This window comes from Neoarius graeffei, chromosome 17, assembly GCF_027579695.1.
Source record: "Neoarius graeffei isolate fNeoGra1 chromosome 17, fNeoGra1.pri, whole genome shotgun sequence".
Taxonomy (NCBI): domain Eukaryota; kingdom Metazoa; phylum Chordata; class Actinopteri; order Siluriformes; family Ariidae; genus Neoarius; species Neoarius graeffei.
In genome coordinates this window covers 16,458,501-16,479,494 of record NC_083585.1, presented here as the reverse complement: position 1 = coordinate 16,479,494, position 20,994 = coordinate 16,458,501, and the positions used below count along the sequence as shown (strand labels likewise).

Genomic DNA, 20,994 nt, shown 5'->3' with positions numbered 1-20,994 from the left:
TTCGGGTTTAAATACAGATACAAATATTTGGAGCACAAAACAGACACAAATACAGATAATGGCATTAGGTTACACCCCTAGTGTAAAAAATGCAGTATGTACCCATTGAAAAAAATTTACAAAATTCTCAATTTTGCATATTGAAAGTTTATTTGGCTGTGAATATTACACCCTCTGCCTGTTTACTGCAGTCAAAGTCTCATACTAATTGCGTGCTTGTCCACAAATACTGCATCCCCCAAGGTATTTGGGCACCTGATTATCATACCCATATGTGGGTCTTCCCCAAACTGTTGCCACAAAGGTACAAGCACACAATTGTCAAGAATGTCTTTGTATGCTGTAATGTTACAATTTCCCTTCGTTGGAACTACAAGATCCAAACCTGTTCCAGCATGAGGATGCCCCTGTGCACAAAGCAAGGTCCGTGAAGACATGGTTTGAGGATTCTGGTTTGAAAGAACACCTTTGGGCAGAATTAGAATGGCGACTGTGTACCAGGCGTTCTTGTCTACCATCAGTGCCCAGCCTCTCTAATGCTCTTTAGGCTGAATGGGAAAATCTCCACTGCCATGCTCCAAAATCTAGTGGAACATAAGCACATGTGATGGTCATGCATCCAAATACTTTTGGCCATACAGTGTATAATAGGATGTAATAGTAAGTTTGCATAGATATGGTGTTTTGGGGCCTTAAAAATATAATATAAATCAAAAAGGATCTGAGACTCACTCTCCCTTGTGCTCTTGTTCAAAAATGTATTATCCGAGGCAAGGCAGAGGTGATGCTTTCACATGACAGTGATCTAAAAAAAATCCAACAATGCTGCATTTCTTTTGCAGGGCCGTCAGATCTCTTTCCCCCACTCATCCACCAAGGCCCAGGAAACCACACACTGGCATGGGGCTCCAGTACCAGTCTCCACTGCCATGTAATGGGCATCCCACCTCCCAGCATCAGGTGGGAGAAGGACGGGCAAAGACTCTCAGCAGATGGCACCCACATCAGCGTGATTGAAAATGGCACTTTACACATCAGCAGCCTGAAGGTATTTGACGGACATTTCAATGCAAACCGTTGGCTTTCATTAGTGGGCTGGAAATTGAATGCACCTCACGCAGATATGCCTCTAACCAGACTTTTCAAATGAAGTGAAAATTTCACAAAAGCACTTAGTTAATGGCCGCTGCTCAAAACACTTCTCGTGACTCCAGTGATTCATGGTTGTGGAACATAAAGTGGATCACTTGCCACCTGTACATTTAAGACAGTAAAAGAGAAATCAGTTCTGAGAAAGTTAATACCACATCCAGCAGTATTGGTTGTTATAAGAAATTTCGAGACTAGGCCTGTTTTGACAAAACATCTGATCTTACACATTGTCCCAAGCAGCAATACAATTTCCGAAGTAAGAGTTTGTTTTTAAAAACTATTCGCAAATCTTCAGAGAGGAACTGCAAAGGAATTGAAGGAACTCTAAAGCTAAGATGAACAACATTGTTGATCCCACTGAGGAGTTGCTTTATGAATGAATATTGACAGGGATCGGCTGATACTATAGTGTACAGTGGTGCTTGAAAGTTTGTGAACTTTTTAGAATTTTCTATATTTCTGCATAAATGTGACCTAAAACATCATCAGATTTTCACACAAGTCCTAAAAGTAGATAAAGAGAACCCAGTTAAACAAATGAGACAAAAATATTATACTTGGTCATTTATTTATTGAGGAAAATGATCCAATATTACATATCTGTGAGCGGCAAAAGTATGTGAACCTCTAGGCTTGGCAGTTAATTTGAAGGTGAAATTAGAGTCAGGTGTTTTCAATCAATGGGATGACAATCAGGTGTGAGTGGGCACCCTGTTTTATTTAAAGAACAGGGATCTATCAATGTCTGATCTTCACAACACATGTTTATGGAAGTGTATCATGGCACAAACAAAGGAGATTTCTGAGGACCTTAGAAAAAGCATTGTTGATGCTCATCAGGCTGGAAAAGGTTACAAAACCATCTCTAAAGAGTTTGGACTCCACCAATCCACAGTCAGACAGATTTTGTACAAAAGGAGTTGGAATAATGGAACGGATAACGGATTGTGTCAAGATCATTATTTCCTCGCCAGGAGTGGTCGAGCAACAAAGATCACTCCAAGAGCAAGGCGTGCAATAATTGGCGAGGTCACAAAGGACCCCAGGGTAACTTCTAAGCAACTGAAGGCCTCTCTCACATTGGCTAATATGTTAATGTTCATGAGTCCACCATCAGGAGAACACTGAACAACAATGGTGTGCATGGCAGGGTTGCAAGGAGAAAGCCACTGCTCTCCAAAAAGAACATTGCTGCTCATCTGCAGTTTGCTAAAGATCACGTGGACAAGCCAGAAGGGTATTGGAAAAATGTTTTGTGGACGGATGAGACCAAAATAGAACTTTTTGGTTTAAATGAGAAGCGTTATGTTTGGAGAAAGGAAAACACTGCATTCCAGCATAAGAACCTTATCCCATCTGTGAAACATGGTGGTGGTAGTATCATGGTTTGGGTCTGTTTTGCTGCATCTGGGCCAGGACGGCTTGCCATCATTGATGGAACAGCGAATTTTAAAGGGAAATGTCAGGACATCTGTCCATGAACTAAATCTCAAGAGAAGGTGGGTCATGCAGCAAGACAACGACCCTAAGCACACAAGTCGTTCTACCAAAGAATGGTTAAAGAAGAATAAAGTTAATGTTTTGGAATGGCCAAGTCAAAGTCCTGACCTTAATCCAATCGAAATGTTGTGGAAGGACCTGAAGCGAGCCGTTCATGTGAGGAAACCCACCAACATCCCAGAGTTGAAGCTGTTCTGTACGGAGGAACGGGCTAAAATTCCTCCAAGCCGGTGTGCAGGACTGATCAACAGTTACCACAAACGTTTAGTTGCAGTTATTGCTGCACAAGGGGGTCACACCAGATACCGAAAGCAAAGGTTCACATACTTTTGCCACTCACAGACATGTAATATTGGATCATTTTCCTCAGTAAATAAATGACCAGGTATAATATTTTTGTCTCATTTGTTTAACCGGGTTCTCTTTATCTACTTTTAGGACTTGTGTGAAAATCTGATGTTTTAGGTCATATTTATGCAGAAATATAGAAAATTCTAAAGGGTTCACAAACTTTCAAGCACCACTGTAGATAAAATTGCAATTCACATTGTCATATTAAAATAAATCAAAATGAAAATGTCGCAGCTTACAAAAGGTGGAATTTTATATTGTATACTTAAAGCTAGACAGCCTTTTGATTTCATAAAATCTGTGAAATTTAGTTCTCTCTGAAATCTGGTCATTGTGATATGTTTATTTCTGTAATCTCACAAAATATCAGGCCATTCTGTGGCTGGGAAGTTATTTAATTTGAGGGGAAATAATGTGCATGAAATCACTCGCGTCGCGCAGTCAAGCAGACAGGAAGTTTGTGTCTGCATTCGCAGGTTTACCTTCTTCTTTTGGGTTTTACGGCAGCTGACATCCACAGTGTTGCATTACTGCCATCTACAGGTTTACCTTTGAGCGTGCACTGACAGTTCCATCATTCTGTCACTAAAAGAACAGCTGATCACACCGAGGTGCTCGCTGACCTCCGATATTTATTAGTTTGGTCCTGCGTTTCCTTTCCTTCACAACATAACATCTTTTCTTCTTGCTTTCCATTACTGTAGTCGGTCTTTCACATTTCATTCGCACACTCACGTCCTCCACTTTTCTCTCCTGTTTCAAATTTGTATCCCACAATACCTTGGGGAAATGGGGAAAGCCCACCACGTGATGTGTGATGTATGATGATGTATCTTGTATTTGGTCATGGTGAAGAAGGAAAAAATAGCGGAGAATTTAGAGCCACGTGGCTGTAATTCATTAATTGCACTATTTAAAATATATATATAAATAAATAAATAATACAATTGGAATTCTGTGATTCGAATTCAGTAGCTTTCGGTCCACTAAACAAAAGTAATTGGGTGTCGGGGGAAATTCTTTTTGACCTACACTTGAAAAATCTGAAAGGCAGTCTAGCTTTAAATACTGTATACTTCTACTTTTTTTGGTACTCAGGGATCCCAGACATCCGCTATTTAGCGGAATTCCGCTATTTTCTAGCGAAAGTGTTTTTTTTTTTTAAATCTCTTGTATATCCATTAAAAATATGTCTAAGTAATATGACCAGCAGAATACGTTCTGATTTGGTTTGCTTGTTTAGCGATGTTTTCGTCGGCTTCGTTTGTTCTCGTTGACATTCGGGAACACTCAGAAGTTAAATTGATGTAAATACCGCGAGCAGTGTTGCCAGATTGCGTGGTTCTCCACCCAGTTGGGGGGTTTCAAGTGCATTTTGGCGGGTTTTGAACATATTTTGGGCTGGAAAACGTCAGGAGTATCTGGCAACACTGACCGCGAGACTGTACGCGATAGAACAAGAAAACAATATGGCTGCGCCCATTTGCTAGAAAACATGTTTTAACTCCGTTCGTGCCTTTGTTTCTAATGCGTTGAACTTAATTCCGAGCATTGCAGGAACATCAGAAAAGCAGAAGGAAAGAAAAGCAGAGAAAACTGGAGGAAAGACAGAATGCACCCCAGAAAAGAGCATTAAATTTCTTTGCAGTGAAACCTTTCAAAAAGAGAGGTTTAAATCAAATATCTCCAGTATTTGCTGTACATATGTATATATCTAATATTACTGAATCATTGATTTCTGCTCATATTCATGATTTTTGAAAAATGAATGTGGCTTATATTAGACTAGTTTTGACATTTAACTTGAAACAAAAAAAATAAACAAATGAGATGAACTATGGATACTATTGTTATAACAATCAGTGGAATATTTAGGCAAGTATATTCTTCAAAGCTACATTTTCGTCTAATTTTTATAATTTTTTTTTTTTTGCCACTTATGTCATTGATTACAAAATATGGCATCAAATAGATACACATTATGGTTAAATTCTGTTGCTTTTCTATGTTAAATCTATGTAAAAAATGTGTTCTATGGCATCTTTAAATGTTAAAATCTCAACAGCTTCAGGCAGCCCCCTTGAGCCCTGCTGATAGTTTCTCATCTCATCTCACTATCTCTAGCTGCTTTATCCTTCTACAGGGTCGCAGGCAAGCTGGAGCCTATCCCAGCTGACTACGGGCGAAAGGCGGGGTACACCCTGGACAAGTCGCCAGGTCATCACAGGGCTGACACATAGACACAGACAACCATTCACACTCACATTCACACCTACGGTCAATTTAGAGTCACCAGTTAACCTAACCTGCATGTCTTTGGACTGTGGGGGAAACCGGAGCACCCGGAGGAAACCCACGCGGACACGGGGAGAACATGCAAACGCCACACAGAAAGGCCCTCGCCGGCCACAGGGCTCGAACCCAGGACCTTCTTGCTGTGAGGCGACAGCACTAACCACTAGCCTACACCACCGTGCCACCCGGTGATAGTTTCTTACATTCCTCTATTTTTTTCAATTACTGCTGGGATCCCTGGGTACTGCATTGCTCCTTTTAGTATATTCGGAGTCTGCTTTCCTGAACAACACCACAATTATCACAACATTCTTGCATGACCAATCAAGACTTTTATATTGTTGATCATTTGAAGTCATTGGGGTATATTTTCATGATCATAGTACATGCACAAAGTCAAGGAATAGAACCGACTCCTTGTGTAATTGTCGTATTTTTATGTGGTAATGTGACTCATGCTGGAGCAAAGTTTAAAGAAAAACATTTTTAATAGGACCTGGTTAGGTGAGCTGCTCTGATGTCCAATCAAATCAGTTCATCTCCTTCACTAAGAAGTATGCGCCTGAACATTTTAGTTTCCCTTCTTTATTTATGATCGTGCTTAGATATCCATAATCAGTAAAGGGTTTGGGATATTTTCATGCTTGTTTTCTTAACTTCTCTTATTCCACTGAGTCACACGATGTTGTCGAGCAACTAGTGGAGGTAGATGGATGGAGAAATCTGTTCATTTTTAATGCTGAACTCCTACACTAGTGCTCTGTCAGTATAAAAATGACTAAAATAGCACAAATACTCTGAATTTAAACATGGCTGCTGTGTAAGGGACTCCCACTAATATCTCAAAATAATAATAACAATCTTTCGTTATATTTACAGCGATCTTCATTTATTTCATTTGAAAAATAAATGAAGAAAACGAAAGAGATATGAGTTTCTCTCATTTGTAAATCAAGCAGGGTTGCATCCTCTAGTTTGGGAAACCCTAGGTTAAACATATAGACATCGTGGTAATAAGGAAATCGAAAGATATTGAAGAGAACACGTGTATAAAATTCATTGATAAGCATAAAGAGAATGACAGAGTTCATCATTTGTTCATCATCTGCAGGCATATGCCAAGAGTCCATTCTCTCTTCTGTATAGTTTATTATCACTGTAAAATATAACACTCAGGCTATATTCTACAGTCTCTGCTTCCAAATAAAACAGTATCTGAACTACAGTAGTTTGCAAAAGTCTTAGACACATGTAAAGAAGTGCTGTAGACCAAAATGGCTTAAAAAATAATGAAATGTTTCAACATTAAAAAGAATACTATAAACAGTAATCAGTAAGCCATAATAAATGAAACCAGAGGTGGACAAAGTACCCAACTTCATTACTTAAGTCAAAGTACAGATCCCACTGGTCAAATGTTACTCCGATCCAAGTGAAAGTTGTCCAGTCAAATTTTTACTTAAGTTAAAGTACTGAAGTACTTGCTTTTAAAAATACTGAAGTATTAAAAGTACATTTTCTGTCAACTCATCATTGTATTATTGCCACAACGCTTACAAAACCTAATGCCATTACCAAGGACAGAAATGTGAATTCACAAAATGAACGCATGCTGTGCCATCATGGTGGTTAACGTTAAGCTAGCTAGTCAGTGAAACTCCACCTGACATGCTAGCAAACGCTTTTCAAGCTCGAAATCATATTGCTAATTAGCTAATGCTACTAGAAAAGAAAGATTTCTACATTCTGTTTATTTGGCAAGATTATGCTAAAACAGGGGTTTTCAAAATGTGGGAGAGTCAGCCCCCCCTCGGAGAGCAAATAAACAACAGCGCCCCCCTTACAATTTTTGTTGTTGCTATACTTAATGTTCCATTCGTATTTTTAAAAAATGGTTGTTGTACACATTTTTCTTTTTCACATTTTAAACATCTGTGCTTTTTAAAACATCTTGTTTTACACATTTTAAACATCTCATAGCATCGTTAGCTAGCACCTCTTGGCAGACAACACACTGTGGCAGTGGAGCATCTTCAGAATCCAGTCCATGAAAATCCAAACTTTAAATAATGGTGGTCATACTTCCTTCTTTTTTCAGTACCCCCAGGATTCCGCGGGCCTTTTTTGTGATTGTTGCGGGCTAAAATGTCTGATGTTGCGGGGGGTTTTCCAAAAAATTGCGATGAAAGTTGCGGTGTTTTTTAGGTTTTTGTTGTGATTACATTGCGGGAGGAAGTGAAAATTGCAAGAAATTGTTGCGATTTTCTCTTTTTGTGATTAAAATTGAGTGATATGTTAAATATTAAGTTATTACTGTAAAACTATTGATTAAAAAAACAAAGACACTGAGAAATGGTCCTATAAACAACTTTACCAATATAAAAGATTACCAGGACTACAAAAATGCAGAAAAATAGGCTTTACTTATCCAAATGCACCTGTTGGTTCAAAAGTTAAAGTGCAGAGAACCTCACAGCACAACATGAAGTTACCTTAAAATATAATATAAATGCCTCAGCTTTCATGTAAGAAAAAAAAACCTATTAATACTAGTACTGTGTGCAGGCAGTCTCTCCTGAAGACTAAATTAAACAATAATTATAAACTAATAAAATAAATGGCTCAGGCTTCATAGAAGAAAAAAAAAACAATTTGAACAGAATCTCACAGTATGATGCTGAAGCTGCCTAAACAATGGAAAATAAAATACCATTTTGGCAAAAATGTTGGCATCCATTAATTTCTTGTATTAAGTAAAAAAAAATAATGTAAAGTGCACACAGTCCTTCACTGTAAACATAACACACTTTCAGTAACAGAATTTAAGCCTACATAAACACTGAATCGCACATCATGCAATGTTGCCAGATACTGCTGACGTTTTCCAGTCCAAAATATGTTCAAAACCCGCCAAAGTGCACTTAAAACCACCCAATCTGGCAACACTGCACGCATGCTGCTTCTCTTGAACGTATACACGGAAGTAAGGCGGAAGGTAGTTTGTCGACGTCACCTCAAGACGACGCCAACGATTGGTCAAATTTGCGGGAAAGTTGCGGTGATTGGATATAATTGCAACACCGCCCTGAATTCGCGGGGATTGGTTGAATTTGCGTTGAAGTTGCAAATCACAACATCCTGGAGGCTCTGTTTTTTTGCTTGGCCCAGACTCTGTCTCCTCACTCACTGTAGCTTTAGGTACTAAAAATCGATCCATTTTGTCTCTGGCAAAGGCTAGCTGAAGTTCGCTAAATGTCCGCAATAGTAACTTATTCTGGTTTATTTTTCCTCACGTTGCGCCCCCCCTGAAGAACTCTGGCGCCCCCCAGGGGAGGTACGCCCCACACTTTGAAAAGCCCTGTGCTAAAACATTTCTGAAAGGACTTCAGATAAGTTAACGTTATTCATGTTAGTGTAACTCCATTTTTATCCACCTCAGGTTTCATTTATTATGGCTTACTGATTACTGTTTATAGTATTTTATGTTGAAACATTTCATTATTTTTTAAGCCACTTTGATCTACAGCACTTCTTTACATGTGTCTAAGACTTTTGCAAACTACTGTAGTTCAGATACTGTTTTATTTGGAAGCAGAGACTGTAGAATATAGCCTGAGTGTTATATTTTACAGTGATAATAAACTATACAGAAGAGAGAATGGACTCTTGGCATATGCCTGCAGATGATGAACAAATGATGAACTCTGTCATTCTCTCTATATTTATCAATGAATTTTATACACGTGTTCTCTTCAATATCTTTCAATTTCCTTATTACCACGATGTCTATCTGTTTAACCTAGGGTTTCCTAAACTAGAGGATGCAACTCTGCTTGATTTACAAATGAGAGAAACTCATATCTCTTTTGTTTTCTTCATTTATTCTTCACTTAGTTAGCAAAATAAAGATTTTGCTAACTAAGTGTCCAAATTAAGGGCGGCATGGTGGTGTAGTGGTTAGCGCTGTCGCCTCACAGCAAGAAGGTCCAGGTTTGAGTCCTGTGGTCAGCGAGGGCCTTTCTGTGTGGAGTTTGCATGTTCTCCCCGTGTCCGCGTGGGTTTCCTCCGGGTGCTCCGGTTTCCCCCACAGTCCAAAGACATGCAGGTTAGGTTAACTGGTGACTCTAAATTGAGCGTAGGTGTGAATGTGAGTGTGAATGGTTGTCTGTGTCTATGTGTCAGCCCTGTGATGACCTGGCGACTTGTCCAGGGTGTACCCCGCCTTTTGCCCGTAGTCAGCTGGGATAGGCTCCAGCTCGCCTGCGACCCTGTAGAACAGGATAAAGCGGCTAGAGATAATGAGATGAGATGAGTGTCCAAATTAACTAGCTATGTGTTAATGTTAACCGTGGACAAGGCTACGGCAACTTGGCAGGAAAATCCATAGAAAGTCCTTTGACTAACCAGACTGCATAGCTATTGCAACATTATCGCTAGGGGTAAAAGCACAGACAACTTTGTTGCAAGCTTTCTCTTGGAATAAAACGTTTACATACCTCAATATGCTTCCGCAGGTTGGACAGTGAGTTTTTGTAGGCTGTGATGTGGTTCGTTTTAGGCAAATAAAGCAAAGATTTAAAACAAAATGAACCTTTAATCCTTTCAGAAAACTGAAACATGCGTTCTAGGTATAGCCATGAGTGCGTGCGTTCCCCAGAAGAACCGCCTCCTTCCATTCTGCCATCAGCTGATCATGTTCAATTAATGCTGCTGAGAAATCACTGAACTTGATTTTATCCATTCTATGGACTTGATGTGACCCTAGTGATTACTGATAGTCTGTCTCAGTGTCACCTGCGGAAAAACCAACCACGTTTTAGAAAAGAAAAGAAAAAAACATTCACTTTCAAAGCTGCTTCATAGTAACGAGGACCTTGACAGAAACGTAGTGGAGTAAAAAGTACAATATTTGCCTTTTAAACGTAGTGAAGTTAGTCATAAGTTTCCAAAAAAAAAAAGTACAGATACTCAAAGTGTACTTAAGTACAGTACTCAAGTAAATGTACTTCGTTACTGTCCACCTCTGAATGACACAGTCAGTATTTGGTGTGAGACGACCCTTTGCTTTAAAAAAAAAAAAAATGGTAGCCTCAGGTACAATGAGTGCAGTTTTCTTGACTACTTTCACATTACCCATAATGCTTTGTGCCCATGCTGTCGCACACTGACAGTAATCTTTCAAATGTAAATCTCCCTAAAGCCTTCAAAGGAGTGTCTAAACTAACTAAACCAAAGCTTAAAGAAATTTACAAAGCCTTTTCTGTGGACTTCCAGAAATCAGTCGGTAAAAGCGCTTGTAAATATTGTATCGAACGCTTTGAGCATCTCTACTTCAGGTGACAGTCAGCAGCCTTCTTTGTCTGTCAGCACGGGTGTTCCAACAATTACTGACCTGCAGAAGTTAAAAGATTGGCAGAAGAGCTGAGAAAAATCGACTCTGATCATAGAAGAATCCACAGTGAAATGTTTTTTGTTGGGTGCTGGTTACAACAAGAAAACCGTAAGAAAATACAAAACGCTTCATGCATGGGAACACAAGCAAGGAATTCACTCAGTCGAGTCAGTACTGTAAACTACGGAAGCCGAGAGAGGCCCTTCATATAATCCTTTTTTTTTTATTCACCTTGTTATCCTGAGATAAGGACATAATTAATTCAGGATCTCGAAAAAACAACACAACTAATTCGAGATCTCGAGAAAACAAAACCGTTATTTCGAGATCTCGAGAAAACAAAACAATTATTCCGTGATCTCGAGTAAACAGCTGAGAAATGGTTCATTCAGGTGCGCCAAGAGACTTGTGATATGCTGACTTTGGGGCTATTTCTCATTCTGTATAGACGCAACTTTGGTCATTAGAATGTCTGGAATAATCGATCACCTAATAAGGCAATATTTTGATCAGGGGTTGACACAGGGAGAGATTGCATTAAGTCTTTTAATAAGGGATAATTTCAAAATTAGTCCGCGGCACCTCCGCAGAAGACTGGCCCGGCAATTTCTAAATCTTCGTTGTCTGACCCACAGGGGGGCGCAGCTCTGCTAGAAATCTCAGCTGTTTTTTCGAGATCACGGAATAATTGTCTTGTTTTCTAGAGATCACGGAATAATTGTTTTGTTTTCTCGAGATCTCGAATTAGTTGTGTTGTTTTCTCGACATCCTGAATTAATTATGTTGTTATCTCGGGATAACAAGGTGAATAAAAAAAAGATTATATGAAGGGCCTCTCGCGGCTTCCGTAGTAAACACAGCAGAACTGTCACATTTATTTTTTAAGTTGATTTTGATTTCCTTCACTCTGATTTTCCTTGAGCTCATATGCTACCAGATTACGACAGTCTTTGGACTGTTAGAGGAAGCTGTTCAGACTACAGGGTCAAATACTACATTCAGTCTCCTGATAGAAACACTGAAAGGGGAAGGACATGTAAGCTTACTGACACTGCATCGTTTGCGCTTTGTTTGGGGAGCTGATCCTTCAATAAAATCGTCCTTTTCAGTTCTTTGACTTGTCCTTGTTTTTCAATTTTCGCACTTATGACTAAACACAAAGACAGAGGGGATGTAGGCTTCGTGACTTGGATCATCAGATTTTACTCCACCACCGAAGTGTGTAGAACACAGTCGCATGTTGTCTGTTGGTGTCGAATTTTGAAGGCGAATTCTGTTTAACCACGCTTTCGATGCTCAGCCTCTTTAGGTATTCTCTAAAACTTTAAATCAAGAAAAGTCGTTTTTCCCCATGTGAATTCGAAGAAATGGCTGAGGTCATCTGACTCAGTAAACAAATATAGCGCCTGGTTATCCCCCAACATGCAAAGCATTATGGGTAATGTGAAAGTAGTCAATAAGGAAATGAGCTTTAGGTTTTACTGAGCATCTTGCAGAACCAGCCACAGTTCTTCTGGACACTTTGACTGTCACACTCGCGTCTTCATTTCGCACCAAAACCAAGTAGCCTTCTTTGTTTTCTTTATTGAATCTGAAAAGTGCTCTCTTATGGAATATGCTGCTCAGATACAAACTTTTTTTTTCTGTAACATTTAATTTTGTGCTGGAAAATGAATGGCTGGACTCTAAAATGTTTTTGTACCGACTCGATAATGTAGAAGCCATAAAATAGAAATCTATAAAAAAGTTTGTATGAAAAAACCGAGAGCCTAAGACTTTTGCACAGTATTGTATATTTACTGAGAGTTTATTTGGGAAAAAGAAAACCATGATAAATATCAAATTCACACTGTGTTTTTATGAATGGAACTAATTGCTCATGAGTCACAACACACTAATTATGTCTGATCGCACCGCAAGCAACTGCATGTTGTGTAAATGGTTGTAAGAGGAGTGTAAAGAGATGAATTAAAGCTGGTTTATTCCTTTTTTTTCCCTTTTAAAAACCTCCCAAAGTGCAACACACTATAGCTGTTGTAAACCATAACAACTCACTTTTAAAACGCTTCCAGAGCATCCAGCATCCCGTTATTACTCTGGAGTTTTAAATGGAAAATGGGAGCATTATCTTGCTTCAGAAATGCTTTCACTGAATAGATTGCAGAGGTTGGTTTTTATTATTATTATTATTATTATTATTATTATTATTATCTCATTATCTCTAGCCGCTTTATCCTGTTCTACAGGGTCGCAGGCAAGCTGGAGCCTATCCCAGCTGACTACGGGCGAAAGGCGGGGTACACCCTGGACAAGTCGCCAGGTCATCACAGGGCTGACACATAGACACAGACAACCATTCACACTCACATTCACACCTACGCTCAATTTAGAGTCACCAGTTAACCTAACCTGCATGTCTTTGGACTGTGGGGGAAACCGGAGCACCCGGAGGAAACCCACGCGGACACAGGGAGAACATGCAAACTCCGCACAGAAAGGCCCTCGCCAGCCATGGGGCTTGAACCCGGACCTTCTTGCTGTGAGGCGACAGCGCTAACCACTACACCACCATGCCGCCCTATTATTATTATTATTATTATTATTATTATTATCAGAACGTCTCAAAATAAAAGCATTTCTTCTGACAACTCATAAGCCACTTTGGGTGAAAAATCAGTCTTGATGCAAGTGCTCTATATTTAATGTGTCACTGATGAATTTTGAACGAAACAGTACATGCAATTACGACTCGCTCATTCCATTCATTCATTCGTTTCATATATTTAGTCATTGTTTAATAAGTAAATAAATATATATATATATATATATATATATATATAAAACATTTTTTTTTTTCGGATGACTCTTTCCCTTCCATTAAAAGTAGGTACATTGAATAAGGAGAAATAGTGATGCTCTGTTTTACGTGATGGTAGCCGGAGTACAAATATTGCAGAATGGACCGTTTTCTTGAATCGGGGTTGCATTGAGAAACCAATCCACATTGTGACTTTAAATATGAATTTTTGCGCTGCCTTTGCGCAAACCTTTTTCTAAGTTCACTTTTCCACAAAGAAAATAGTAAAATGATGATTATAATACAACCCCAAATCAGAAAAAGTTGGGATGGTATGATGAAATTGAAATTAAAACTGAAAACAATGATTTCTAAATAATATTTGACCTGTACTACACTCAAAACAATACAACAGCATGTTATTTGATGGTTTACCTCATGAATTTAATTTTTAAAAAAAAGTTATTATTTTTTTCAAAGTTATTCACATTTCAAATTTGATTATTGCAACACATTTTTTAAAAAAAGTTGGGACAGTAAAGGATTTACGATAATGTTGCTATTCCTTCTCACAACACTGAAGATGTTTCGGGACTGAAGACATCAAGTGATGAAGCGTTTCAGGTGTTATTTTATCCCATTCTTCCTGCAAACAGGTTTTAAGGTGCGCATATTAATGTGTAAGGAGCATGGGGTCGTCATTGTCATATTTCTCATTTCAAAATTCGCCACACATTCTCTATTAGGGACAGAGGGGACAGGCACCCTCTTCTTCCACAGCCATGTCTTTGTAATGTGCAGAATGTGGTTTTGCATCGACTTGTTGAAATGTCCCTGGAAAGGATGTCGTCTTGAAGGCAATCTCATTGTACTTTCCTGCATTAATGTGTCATCACAGAAGTGTAAGTTACCTTTGCCAAGAGCACTGATACAACCCCATACCATCACAGACCCTGACTTTTGGACTTTTTGCTGGTAACAGTCTGGATGGTCCTTTTCATCTTTGGTCTAGAGCACACAGTGTCCATTTCTGGTCATACGTCTGACCTCAATACACATTTCCACTGTGTGATGGTCCATCCCAGATGCCTCCGAGCCCAGAGAAGTTGACACCGCTTCTGGACACGTTAACATCAAGCTTCCTTTTTGAAGAATAAAGTTTTAACTGGCATTTGTGGATGTTAGTCCATATTGTAGTGCTTGACAAAAGGTTTGCCAAAGTAATCCCGAGCCCATGTAGTTATCAGTTGTAGATAAATGATGGTTCTTGATGCAGTGCCGTCTGAGAGATCGGAGATCACTGGTGTTCAGCTTAGGCTTGTGCCCTTGCCCTTTACACACCGAAATTCCTTGAATTTTTTTAAATGATATGATGCATCGTAGAGGGTGAAATATCCAAATCCCTTCATCTTGTTCTTTGAGGAATATTGTTTTTAAACATTTTAATAATTTTCTCATGCAGTTGTTGACAAACTGGAGAGCCTCGGCTCTTCTTTGCTCCTCAAAGGCTAGGCCTTTCCTGGATACTGATTTTGTACCAAATCATGATTACTGTTGACATCACCTGCTTCAAATCACATCATTATTTAATTGTTTTACCTCATTACTGGTCCTCAATTCCCTGTCCCAGCTTTTTTCTTTGGAATGTGTTGTAAGCCTGAAACACAGGAATGGATGCATACGGTATTAACAACTAAAAATGAAGTTGACCAGACAAAAGATTAAATATCTTGGGTTTGTTCTGTCTGCAATGACAGAATGAACCCAAGTCAATAATTCAAAGTAAATTTAGAAATCACTGCTTTCTTTTTTCATTTGCATTTTCCATACCGTTCCAGCCTTTTCTAATTCGGGGTTGTTCTTGCATTGGTATGATAGTAGAGCCCATAAATTTGACTACATTGTAGTTTGCTGTCAGCAGCCATTTAAGATTTGTTTTTGAACTTACAGTTTGTTTATAGGACCCATGGCATGGTGGTTTGTTGATGCTTTAAACGGGATCGTGGAAGCTTCCGGATGTTATATCCGCAGCCTTTCTCGAAATGAACCCTCGGAACGTAGATATAGCCTCCTGGGAGAAAGCCCCATTTCAGCGCTTCTCCCAGTGCGTCGTTTTGCTAATGAGAAGCATGGAGGCGGGGAAGGGTAGAGGGTGGGGGCGTGCCATGGGGGGAGGGGGAGGGGCTGCCGTCTGCCTCCCAAGCCGACCGAGAGCGCTCCTTGTCGGGCACGGCCAGGCGGGCGAATGCCCTGGTCCGTCCGCCCTGTCTAAAAAAAATGGTACAACTCGAGCCCATGGTAAAACTGGGACTTTGTCGGGTTTTTTTCAGCCTGAGGCCCATGGTAAAACTGAGCAGTTTTACCATGGAGGAGTGGGGATTTTGCCGTTTCCTCCCCCCAACTCGCCCCTGGGAGAACCGCTGCCTCCATGGGCGGCCGGTGCCACTGGAGGGCCGCCTGCGCGACCTCGGCTCCCGACAAAAGATTGGATCTAGGGCTGACTTTCAATGGATCGCAGCGATGGAGCTGCTCTGCCACTCACGACACCCCGGCCCAGAATCAGGGAAAAATACCGCGCGCTGACGTCATTAAGGTGTGACGCAAGGAAATAAAATAAATTCAACAAATGTTTGGGTTTTTACTGAACAAACAAACAAATAAAATGAATGAGTGACTTAAAAAAAAGAATGTGGGTGTCTTTGTAAAAACTGTTTTGATTGGCTATTATAACAGAGGTAGCGCAGAGTACCTGGCTAACTGCAGGAAGCGGTTAGCTGCACAGCTAATGTAGCCATTGCTAGGCTAACGCACTGATTTTAAAACACGGCAAAACGACTTAACAGTTATACACTTACTTGTTTGGTGTTTGTGGCTGATGCGGCAGGGATGCTTGGTACGGACCCAGGCTTCAGTGACAGTGGATGTGCAAAACCTGCCCTGTACTGTCCCAAGTTGTGGAAACATTCTTCAGGAAAATGCTTCCGACAAACATACACCGTCTTAGGTAGACTCAACGGCGTATTATTGAAATAAATAAAATTAAGCCACGTCGGCAGTAAAAACAGACTCTTTTCTGTGTTGTCACATCCATGTACAGCGCAATTTCCATGTTTCGCTCACTTAGGTGATGCCATGTTGTTGTGTCCTCTATGGTCTCCTCACTACAACTGGGCGGGCAATCCATACAGTGGGTGGGAATCCGGGGAGGGGGCGTGGGGATCAGCTCCCTTGCTGACGTAGTAAAGGGAAGAGCTTATCAACGCGCCGTTTTGACGCGCCATTCTCAAATGTTGGGCATAATTTGGTTTACACATTATGAAATGTCTAGCCACTGGGGTGACTTAAGAAGGTCAGAGGAACTCATTTTAACGTTAAAAAACCTCAGAAAGTGAAAATTTCATGCCATGGGACCTTTATACAATGTGATTTTGATGCAGGATTCAATATTTGATGATACCACTGCATCTGCTACAATATGATTCAGTTCCATCCAATTTTGTAACCCCTGATCGATATGTGTCCAGTATTGTTCAGGATCTCGGGTAGGCTTACTGTTAATTTGTGAATGATAATGTTTCACTTTTATACCTAAGGGCAAATCTCCTAAAATATATTATTTACACATCATCCATCATCTGTAGCCGCTTATCCTGTTCTACAGGGTCGCAGGCAAGCTGGAGCCTATCCCAGCTGACTACGGGCGAAAGGCGGGGTACACCCTGGACAAGTCGCCAGGTCATCACAGGGCTGACACATAGACACAGACAACCATTCACACTCACATTCACACCTACGGTCAATTTAGAGTCAGCAGTTAACCTAACCTGCATGTCTTTGGACTGTGGGGGAAACCGGAGCACCCGGAGGAAACCCACGCGGACACGGGGAGAACATGCAAACTCCACACAGAAAGGCCCTCGCCGGCCATGGGGCTCGAACCCGGACCTTCTTGCTGTGAGGTGACAGCACTAACCACTACACCACCCTATTTACACATCAATTTTCTGAAATTTTTTTTTTTACACACTAGTTGTTTATTCGTTTAATAAATTATTTCTGATTATTTCAGCAATAAATTTTAATCATTGCCTTTTAAATCGATGCATCAATCCAAATCATTGGATCATTACACCTAGTTGCAGGTTTAGAATTTGACTTTTGCAGTAAATGCTTTATGCTCTTAGAATATACCTTATATTGAAATTGTAGTACTTTGGCAAATTTGAATGATGACTTTTTACGTCTATATATTTGTGTTAATATACGGGTATGTATTGTAGAAACAGATTTTATCACTATTTGAGTGCACTCAAAGTTTCCAAGCATCCAAAAAGTATTGTTGTTAATACTTTTGTATGTCAGATCATCGTGGGTTTTTTTGTTTTGTTTCCCTTTGTTCATGCCTTAGTTCCATGTAGTTGCTTCAATCAAAATCCTATTAAGCACACAAAGTTGTATTAGTAATTAATGAGCTCATTTAGAAATGTAAATAGTGGCTTTGACAGAGTACTGGTTGCATTTTTTTTCCTTTCTCACCTACTGTTTGCAGCATTGAGCAGTGTGGATTGGCTACAGTAATTAATTCAGACCGTATGTGATTTATAGTCCTGGGAATTCTAATTAGAAACTGTCAAGTGAAAAAATACTTTCAGCTTTGTCCCTGCAATAAGGTTCAGTCACAGTGGTGAACAGTATAAAGAACCTTCTGCATGTCCTATACATCAGTGGAGTGAAGCAAATCTGTCATGCTGTGATAGAGTTGAACACGAGAGATGCATTATCCTATCAAAGGCTGAGATAGCATAAAGAGATATTTCCATAAGTGGACTGAAATGCTTAATTCACATTACTCTGTAAAGCTGGCTTGAATACTAAAGCAGTGGGCAGCACTGAACAAGCAACTCTCCTTTCGAAGGTCTTTACATGACCTTTTACAGGCCTCTTCAAATTAATATAACTTTTTATGTAGCCACTGACATCTGCTGTTTATATTTTTTAATATAAAATCCAATAATACATCATCTTTTTTCTTTTATTTTATCTTCTGCTTGTAATTTGAGGTGTCGCAGGGAGTTGGAGACGCCGGTCAAGGGCTTGATGGGCAGCTTCTATAGCAGACAGGTTGTAGGTTCTGAGGGTTTCCCTCATGCCGTCAATCCAGCGTTTGTGAGGCCGCCCTCAAGCTCTGGTCTCTAAGCTCCTTTTGTCGTACAGTGGTGCTTGAAAGTTTGTGAACCCTTTAGAATTTTCTATATTTCTGCATAAATATGACCTAAAACATAATCAGATTTTCACACAAGTCCTCAAAGTAGATAAAGAGAACCCAGTTAAACAAATGAAACAAAAATATTCTACTTGGTCATTTATTTATTGTGGAAAAGGATCCAATATTACACATCTGTGAGTGGCAAAAGTATGTGAACCTTTGCTTTCAGTATCTGGTGTGACCCCCTTGTGCAGCAATAACTGCAACTAAATGTTTCCGGTAACTGTTGATCAGTCCTGCACACCGGCTTGGAGGAATTTTAGCCCGTTCCTCCGTAGAGAACAGCTTCAACTCTGGGATGTTGGTGGGTTTCCTCACATGAACTGCTCGCTTTAGGTCCTTCCACAGCATTTCGATTGGATTAAGGTCAGGACTTTGACTTGGCCATTCCAAAACATTAACTTTATTCTTCTTTAACCATTCTTTGGTAGAACGACTTGTGTGCTTAGGGTCATTTTCTTGCTGCATGACCCACCTTCTCTTGAGATTCAGTTCATGGACAGATGTCTTGATATTTTCCTTTAGAATTCACCGGTATAATTCAGAATTCATCGTTCCATCAATGATGGCAAGCCGTCCTGGCCCAGATGCAGCAAAACAGGCCCAAACCATGATACTACGACCACCATGTCTCACAGATGGGATAAGGTTCTTATGCTGTAATGCAGTGTTTTCCTTTCTCCAAACATAATGTTTCTCATTTAAACCAAAAAGTTCTATTTTGGTCTCATCCGTCCACATAACATTTTTCCAGTAGCCTTCTGGCTTGTCCACATGATCTTTAGCAAACTGCAGATGAACAGCAATGTTCTTTTTGGAGAGCAGTGGCTTTCTCCTTCCAACCCTGCCATGCACACCACTGTTGTTCAGTGTTTTCCTGATGGTGGACTCATGAACATTAACATTAGCCAATGTGAGAGAGGCCTTCAGTTACTTAGAAGCTGACTATTACACGTCTTGCTCTTGGAGTGATCTTTGTTGGTCGACCACTCCTGGGGAGGCTAGTGGTCTTGAATTTCCTCTATTTCTACACAATCTGTCTGACTGTGGATTGGTGGAGTCCAAACTCTTTAGAGATGGTTTTGTAACCTTTTCCAGCCTGATGAGCATCAACAACGCTTTTTCTGAGGTCCTCAGAAATCTCCTTTGTTCGTGCCATGATACACTTCCACAAACGTGTGTTGTGAAGATCAGACATTGATAGATCCCTGTTCTTTAAATAAAACCGGGTGCCCACTCACACCTGATTGTCATCCCATTGATTGAAAACACCTGACTCTAATTTCACCTTCAAATTAACTGCTAATCCTAGATGTTCACATACTTTTGCCACTCACAGATATGTAATATTGGATCATTTTCCTCAATAAATAAATGGGCAAGTATAATATTTTTGTCTCATTTATTTAACTGGATTCTCTTTATCTACTTTCAGGACTTGTGTGAAAATCTGATGATGTTTTAGCTCATATTTATGCAGAAATGTAGAAAATTCTAAAGGGTTCACAAACTTTCAAGCACCACTGTAGGCTCTAAAAGCAGGATGATGGATTGACATCCTATTGAGATGGCCAAACCATTTGATACGTTGTTGTTGAATGTGATCACGGACCGATCTTGTGCCCATTATTCTCCTTATTTCTTTGTTCCTTATTCTATTACGCCTGGTCTTGTTGGCTGCTTTTCTTAGACATCTCATTTCACAGGTTGTTATTCTTCTTTCTAAAGTTTTGGTCAGAGTTCATGTTTGGCACTGGTATGTCAGGGTTGGCACAAATATGGTATAGATAGTTTTCACATGACGTCACAGAGTCAGGGATTCCCTAGTGGTGGCCATCTTGCGGGTCAAGCTTACCGTACGGGTGACTGAGCACACATTGTAACGCGCGAGTACAAAGTCTTCAAAAGAACCCAAGCAGGCTATTTAAAGCTAGCAATGGTGCACACCTGTTGTATTCACGGCTGTCGTAATAGGTCAAATGATGACGTCAAGCGGAGCTTTTATGGAATTCCCACTGTACGGGAGCACGAAGGTGAGCAAACAAAGAAACTCAGCATACAAAGGAGAAATCTATGGCTTGCGAGAATCAACCGCAAGGATTATCAGCCTTCCAAACACAGCAAAGACTGCTCTGATCATTTTATAAGTGGTAAGATGTTTAAATAAACAATCAATTGTGTTTAAGTTTGTCTTTGGAAACCAAAACATCATGTGAACAATCTCTGGAGAATGCCTAACTG

At 39.9% G+C, this 20,994-nt stretch overlaps 1 protein-coding gene across 1 annotated transcript in view; it reads left to right on the top strand.

The window, feature by feature from the left end:
- The window catches only part of zgc:77784 (uncharacterized protein LOC402947 homolog), a 285,186-nt gene that overhangs the window by 210,042 nt on the left and 54,150 nt on the right, over positions 1 to 20,994 (top strand). Inside the window, exon 9 of the mRNA XM_060943465.1 lies at positions 843 to 1,048. Coding sequence (XP_060799448.1) covers positions 843 to 1,048 — 206 coding nt within the window. The remainder of the gene's footprint in view (positions 1 to 842; positions 1,049 to 20,994) is intronic.